This window comes from Montipora foliosa, chromosome 12 (genome assembly GCF_036669935.1).
Source record: "Montipora foliosa isolate CH-2021 chromosome 12, ASM3666993v2, whole genome shotgun sequence".
Classification (NCBI taxonomy): Eukaryota; Metazoa; Cnidaria; class Anthozoa; order Scleractinia; family Acroporidae; genus Montipora; species Montipora foliosa.
The window spans coordinates 24183012-24191096 of NC_090880.1; the positions used below are offsets into that span (position 1 = coordinate 24183012).

At 41.2% G+C, this 8085-nt stretch overlaps 1 protein-coding gene across 8 annotated transcripts in view; it reads right to left on the reverse strand.

The window, feature by feature from the left end:
• Positions 1-4412: 4412 nt before the first annotated feature.
• The window catches only part of LOC137979279 (tetratricopeptide repeat protein 28-like), a 20598-nt gene continuing 16925 nt past the window's right edge, over positions 4413-8085 (reverse strand). For 7 of the 8 annotated variants that reach the window (XM_068826515.1, XM_068826510.1, XM_068826513.1 and 4 more), the window contains 2 exons: positions 5746-8085; positions 4414-5352 (listed from right to left, as the gene is read on the reverse strand). The exon at positions 5746-8085 is cut by the window's right edge and continues 319 nt beyond it. In XM_068826515.1, the coding sequence (XP_068682616.1) occupies positions 5345-5352; positions 5746-8085 (2348 nt within the window). In that variant the 3' untranslated portion in view covers positions 4414-5344. Of the gene's footprint in view, positions 5353-5745 lie in introns of all 8 variants that reach the window. The other variant, XM_068826509.1, reaches the window with a different exon arrangement.

Here is an 8085-nt window from a genome sequence, read left to right on the forward strand (position 1 = left end):
GGTGTATGTGCTAGAACTAAACTCCAATACACTGTACATTAGCACTTTGCTTGACTCGTAGGAGTGAGACGTAAACGATTTTACTCTGTCTAATGCAAGACGAATACTGGTCACCTGGGGGCATCCTGGGATGCCCCTGACAGGTGAATGGGTTAACCAGTCAAAAAGTACGTCCCCTCCATTAACCCATTAGGGTGCTTTAGCAACGACGACGGGAACGGCAACGAGAACGTCATCTCAAAACATGAATTTGAGGCTGATTCGATCGTTTTCGACAAGTTTCCCATCTCAAGGCCATTTTGAAAAAAAGAACGGAAGTTTTTGACGTTTTTTCCTCCATAATAATGTTCACGAAAGGATTTCAGTGCGTTGATTGACTGAGTGCACCTCAATTAACCCCAAACAGAGTGCAGAAAAGTGAAATAGTGCAGAAAGTTGAAATAGTGCAATAAAAGTGAAATTGTTGAATTGGTAGCAAACCAAATGCCAGCCCTGGATGGGGCAATGCGTGATATGCGTTGAATCATGCAATTCTCTTAAAATTGTGCAATTTTCTCTTAACATCACCCGGAAAATTCAGGTGGCTCCAACCGGATTCCAATCCATGACCTTTGCGATGCCGGTGCAATGCTCTCCCAACTGAGATATGAAGCAGGTCAATTTGTTGGGCTGATTTAAAATGAAACAAATGTACATTTGAAATGCAGGTTATGGACCACAAAACAGAGAGTGAAAAAGGAATGCATTAATTTCGTTTTCTCGGAAATTGCAATGGTTATGATTAATTGGGAACAGGACTTCGTGTCGTCCAATTTGGTCGTTAATCAAACTCGTGATTAAACAAATTGGACTTCCGCTACGCAGTCGTCCGATTTTGTTAATCTGCACTGGTATGATTACAGACCCAATTGGACTTCACTCAGTCCTATTACCATTACGAGCCTAATGGTGTCGCAGTCAGCTTGTCTTTATCCTTGGGATCTTTGGATTTGCCTCGTGGAACTGGTGTTTCATATTCCATGGGATTTCTTTAGTTTTTTCCATATATTTTTTAAGAACGTAGATTTTAGTGTAAAGATTTTTCATCTTTATTATTCCCATTTTTAAGAACGAACGAATAATTTTCATGGTCAAATATTTATTAATCCCTCCTACTTGATTTAGTTTTTCGTACATGTACTATCTGACTGTTTCTGAGATTATATTTTTAATTTCACACAGAGTTTGTTTCTTTCGTTAATCTTATTGTGGGGTTGAGAGTTCGCTTTGTGAACATCTCCCCCTCATTTTACAGACTAACCATAACTTTTGTCTATGATTTTCCCTCAACTCACCATCCACACACACACTATTCCCCAAAACTACCTACTGATTAATGAATGTTTTAATTAGTAGAGAGAAACCCCTTCTTGTAAGGCGGATTCTTCTATAAACACCAACTAAGACAGCCACAAAGGTTACTAGGTTATCTGCTGCATCATGTATTCATATTAAACAAAAAACGCCATAAGACAATAGGTTTAATGAGCAAAAACAAGAGCTCTGCACGCCCCGCACGTTCGTTTCATATTTTAATACATCTCTTTGCCGTTCTCGTCCTGAGAACGAGGCGAAATGACCAAATATGAGGTCGTGTGGAGGACGTGATCACCTGACGATAAATTTTCAAATTTTCTTTCCAAACATCCCCACCGTTCGAACAGTTTTAATCCCGGAATGATTATGCACACTTTCCATGCTGAACGACTTGCAGTAATTAGTACAATAACGAGAAACAGTATTTTTTGACAACTTTCTCGTAGCCATCGACGTCGTCTTGTGTAAGCTCCCTAATATTTCAAGTCATTGTTATGCACAGTTCCTTTGTGACCAGTGTGACTTGGGTTCGATTCCCAGACTCGGCGTCATATGTGGGTTGAGTTTGTGGGTTCTCTACTCTGCACCGAGAGGTTTTTCTCCGGGTACTCTCCTCCAAAACCTCCTTGCTTTACCTACAATACTCGTCGCATGTTTTGGAACACTCATCCCCGTTTCCCCCTTCCTCCAATGTTGATTTTCACAACTACTAGCAGTCGCCCGAAAAATTCTCACACAACATTGAATTGGGGGGAGGGGGATATGGTATAGGCTACGATCTTGTAACACAATGATTCTGGACCATTCGCTAAGTGTTCCAACTAATTATGTCTAGTATTATAGGTTTTTTACAGACGCGGTCAGATTTTGACTATACATTTGTTTGCTTTGGTTTCAGCTCTGTTTTCATGCATAGTGGCAGTTGAGATAACGTGAAATTAGTAAAATCGTGCGTATGGGAAGACTTGATTTTGACGTCAATAAAAATATTGAATGTGATTATATTTACATTCTTTCATTCTTTCAGTCCTCTACTTATTCTTGCACTCATGCTCAACGCGGTCGCTTTGAAAAATACAAACAACAGACCAGCACTTTTGTGTTGATTGAGCGCATTGATAAAACGAGAGGTACTATTGGTCGAGTCGTCGATACAGTTACAGAAAATGAAACGTGAGCAGCTGTTCTTTTCGGGGTAGTGGCTGCGAAGGAGACTACTCCAAAACCAACGCAACATTTGATTTGCGTTGAAAATGTTCATATGCTCATGTGTAAGAACGACACATTTTCTTTGACGAGTTTTGCCTTGACAAGTCTTATTTGCCGGTGTGAACGAATTAACACGTTTTCTTTGACAAGTTTTCAATGTAGCCAGCAAAACAATTACACAGCGGACGACAAAAAAACTAACCACGGGACGCCATTACAGTGAGTCATCGCAAGAGCAAGACCACTGTGCGTCCGCAATTTCTCAATTTTCTTGACAAGTTTTCCTTGTCGACCCGTACAGACGAGCAAGTTCTGCAATGTGTCAATTTTTCCTTCACAAGCAAAGGGTAAACGTAAAGGTACACCTTATTTAACGTCGGAAGTTCTTTCCCAGGAAGCCGACGGTGCACTCATTTTTCCCCCCTCTATCCATCAGTGCTCTGTTTTACGGATATTTAAAGCTACTTGGGCTACACTGAAAGGCAAGAAGTCGAAACAAGGATGTGAGATCCGGGGATCGAACTCGGGACCTCTTGCACCAAGGCCGCGCACTAACCAACTGTGCCACCCTTGCTCCAAGAGCACTTGTTCAAAAGCTAGCATGCTAACTTGTCAAGGAAAAAATGTTCTTTTTTACACACCAGCAAATAAAATTTGCCAGGTCAGAACTTGTCAATAAAAGCTAGCTCGTGTGTAACCGGCTTTAGTGCTCCAGCGCTAGAACGACTAGACACTTCAATAGAGCTTCTTTCCTTTCCTTTCCTAAAAAATGTGTGCTAATATGCGTGTCGCACGTGCAGCACTATTATTGATCCTCTTTTAGCCAATGAAATTGTTTTGTTTTCAAACTAGAAACCTTAAGATCTATGACCACGACGTTGACCAAAGCATCACCTCAAACTATAACTTTGCTCTACCATAAGTCTTTCGCGATTATTCCATCTCGTTCACGTCCTACAGTTTTGGCGAGGAGAGTGAAAATAGAAAGTGAAGAATTCGCTCTGCTACATGCTCATGTTGTCATCATAACCTCAAATTCAGTGATTCCACGTCGTCGTTGGGCAGAGTACCGCCACAATGCAGCAGCACAATCATTGTTATGTGTCGTTGTTGCTCATGATCTTTTTTATTCTCTGACGCGTTTCGTCCAGCTAACGTAGACTTCTACAGGGAGTTTTACAATAATACATTAAACGCCTGTATTTAAGTCATATCAAGTTTAAATACAGGCGTTAAATTTATTATTGTAAAACTCTCTGAAGAAGTCTACGTTTGTTAGGCGAAACGCGTCGGAGAATAAACAAGTTTTACAGATACAGTTCGCAGAGTGTTGCTCACTAGTTTAGTTTTTTAAATTTACCACAAAGCGAATGGCAGCAACAAAATCTTCAAAATATCTATGTCTTGATAATAGTGTTTTTTTTTCCTCCATTCAAGCAAGAAATTCCACACATTAGTGTCCCAATTGAAGCCTTCTGCCAAGACAAACAAGAGCTAACTACTTGCCAGAGGATGGTCAAGGAGGGGCAAATGTATCATGGACTAAACTATGTATACAAGAAGAATTCTGGCAGTTATTTAGTGCAGTTTGAAACCGTCAACTTGATCCTCCTTGACCATCCTCTGGCAAGTAGCTAGCTCTTCAAAGATGTATGCTGTGGACTAGCATGATACTGGTCACATTGGCATACATGGAGGGGTGGACGGACGTAGGTACGTACGGACGGTCGATGACGTCATGGCTATAAAACCAAGATTTCTCGCATCGACGGGTTACCATATTTTCTTAACAATGGTGCTCCGCGCGCAAATATACTGCATAATACAATAAGCATTTCAATAGTTTAAAATATTTTACTACCTTTAATTCTTCTAATGTGGTATTCAAGGTTTACAGCTTTGAAGTTGATTTCATTTGATATTAGGTTTCATTACCCACCAAAGTGGAGGCAACCTTTTGAATTCTAACATTTAGACTGGAAGCTTAATTGTAAAAGACACTAACCAGTGAGTGGAGATGACTGACTGAAATTGCATACAGTCCAGTAATAACGTGTAGGATTAAAATATAATAAACTTCCTTACAGGTTGAATGAGTGTCTTCTTTCCTTTATTAATACCATTATGTTGTACAACACAAGCTGTTACAGTGGTGAGAGCACTCACCTTCGGCATGAATATTCCGGGGCTGGGATGTAGGGGGTGAGGGGTAGGGGGCACCGTAGCTGAAACAACCAAAACGTTTACAAAAATGCTAACCTTAGGCCTAAGCATTATCTTAAATCACGAAAAGAAATCTAGGCGTTTGCCTAAGGAAAACGTTTGCAGTCGCATATGAAAGCGGCAGGGATGCTCGTTGTCTCGCTTATAGACATTTGCCTCCCAAATCGATTCATTTGATTATTTAGCTCTGGGCAACCTTAGAGAAAATACACATTCCCCGAGACTGTCACTTGCTTTTAAATGAACGTTGGTATACCAAATTAAAGAGGTATACTTGTCACCAGCTTCACGTAAAATGAACACTCGAGAAATATACAGCGAAAGCTTGGAGTTATTTTGAAGTCAGATTTAAAGAAAGAACACGACAGCTAGATCCTCAGTTATGGAAGCAAACCGTTTTGCCAATCCCTTATTTCTATCAAGTGATTAACTAATCCTGGTACAGACCCTTACAAAACAAGGCACAAATGCAAGGACCTGGACAGTATTGCTCATACAATCGAAGAAAGGAAGAAAGAAAAATGACACATCGACGCATCAAAGTCCAAGTGTTTTCTCACGTTTCTGAAAAAAAGAAACAATAAAGAAAGAAACAAATAGTGGGTTAAATGGCAATGCGGAATTTCGTTCTGATTGGGAAGTAAATAATATCTCAATTATCTTAATTCATGAAACCATTTGTGCTTGGTTAACAGCAACAATTCCTATTCAGTGTCACTTCGACGTGTAGACTGTAAGACCTCAATAGCTAACTTCACTTCACTTCTCGTACGTAACTGGCATTCAGCGATCAGGTATTAGCCAAAGCAGTTCAAGTAAAAATACTTACACTGCCAACCGATTTTAAAACCATTTCTATTTGAATAACGTACCTGCTCCTTTCGACAACTTGCTGATTAAAAACATTTACAAAGTACAGCAATTCAGTCCTTAAAGTTATATTCAAATAGCACTTACCATTCTTTTCGTGTTTGTGTTGCCCAAATTCAAAGGTGACATCATCGCCAATTAGCACAAATGGCGCCCAGTTTTCTATGGCAGAATAAGTCTCCCGAAGAGATTTCATAGCGTGGTGAAGAGCTCTACTTGCACTTTTTCTATTTGCTAAGTGTTCGTAGAAACTTTTCATAAACATCAAGGTCGCCTTGTCGTCGATTGCCCAGAGTGACACCAGAACAGATCGAGCACCAGCACACAGGAAAGCCCTGGCTATTCCCACAATACCCTCAGATTTCACCTCTCCCTGGCCACTATGACAGCAACTCAGCACAACAAGTCTTGCCTGAAGATGAACTGCGTGAACATCGCTCAACGTTAACATGTAATCTTCCTCTTCGGGGATCTGTGATGTGCGTTTGGGATTTGGGGCCAAAGCAATTTCTCCAAATTGAGCATCTCCATGTGCAGCAATGTGGATTAAAGCAGCTGACTTCATTCTTTTCAGCACCTCAGCTTTGGTTGCACTTTGACCTGTAAGAGGCATGGTCTGAAGAAGATTTCCAATCATATCCACCTCTTTTTTCGCCCATGGTAGCTGTTTATACATGGGTTCCCCCTTGCCCCAAGTGACTTCCTTCAAGAATGGATCGCCAACAAGCAGCGCTTCATTCTTACTTTCGAAGTAGTCAGGTGCACTAGTGATCACTTTTAAAGCAGTCAGCGAGGGGATTGCACGGATCCTGACAGAGTCACTCAATGCAGAAAAAGGCGCCAAGCAAAATGGTCCATCAGGAACAAAGACTAACTCATCTTCCTGGAGCAAGTCTGCGATAGGGCTGACTAACACATCATACAAGGGCTGTAAACAGTTCACAGAGAAGCTCAAGGAGTGAACGGTTTCCTCAACAGCTTCCCTACTGCACGAGAAGTCGTTGTGTTGTCTGTCAAGGGAACGATTCTCACATTGTACAACAGTTCCCACACCGATCTCTTTAAAAGTACTTTCCATCAGTGATTTGGCACTTCCATTTTTGATTTCCTTTTGTCTAAAATTTATCCCGATATCTTCTCTTAGCAGCCAGAAGCTGATCGTGTTCCCATCAAGTGCTGTGAAAACAGTTTGTGAAGGTAAATCGTTCATTCCAAAACTTAACCTCATCGTAAGTGCCGAATAAGGGTTCTCATCAACACCGTATTGTTTCTTTAAAATGTCTCCCAAAGCCTGGGCTCGTCCTTGCTCAGCAGCATACAAAGCCTCATCTACCTCTCCACTCTTCAAAAGTGCTGTCCACAGAGCGTTGTACGCAAACCGCTTTGTGTCACGAAAGCTTATTTTCCATGCATCTTCTGACTGAAGAAGACGCCTTGTTCCATCATAATAATTTATGCTTTGACGATAGTAATTAAGAGCTTTGCTCAAGGAGTCTGAAATTTCATGAACATGACCGAGCTGATGGCACGCCATTGCCTGCCCTATGGGGTCCCCAACTTCTTTCGCAATACTAAGATGTTGATTGTGGTACTCTATGGCTTGCTTAAAATTCCCCAGAATGTAATAAGCGTTGCCGAGATTGCCATAGGCTTTTCCTTCTCCAGCTATGTCCCCAACTTCTTTCGCAATACTAAGATGTTGATTGAGGTACTCTATGGCTTGCTTTAAATTCGCCAGACTGCCATAAGCGATGCCAAGACCCGAATAAGCTTTTCCTTCCCCAGCTTTATTCTCAACTTCTTTTGCAATACTAAGATATTGACTGTGGTACTCTATGGCTTGCTTAAAATTCCCCAGACTTTGATAAGCGTTGCCGAGATTGTTATAGGCTCTTCCTTCTCCAGCTATGTCCCCAACTTTTTTTGCAATAGTAAGAGCCTGATTGTGGTACTGTATGGCTTGCTTAAATTTCCCCAGACTGTCATAAGCGATGCCGAGATTGCCATAGGCTGTTCCCTCTCCAGTTATGTCCCCAACTTCTTTCGCAATACTAAGATATTGATTCTGGTATGCTATGGCTTCCTTAAAATTCCCCAGACTTTGATAAGCATTGCCGAGATTGCCATAGGCTTTTCCTTCTCCAGCTATGTTCCCCACTTCTTTCACAATACTAAGATGTTGATTGTGGTACTCTATGGCTTGCTTAAAATTCCCCAGACTGCGATAAGAGTTGCCGAGATTGCCATAGGCTTTTCCTTCTCCAGCTATGTCTCCCACTTCTTTCATAATACTAAGAGCTTGATTGTGGTACTCTATGGCTTGCTTAAAATTCCCCAGACTTTGATAAGCGTTGCCGAGATTGCAATAGGCTCTTCCTTCTCCAGCTATGTTCCCAACTTCTTTTGCAATACTAAGATGTTGATTGT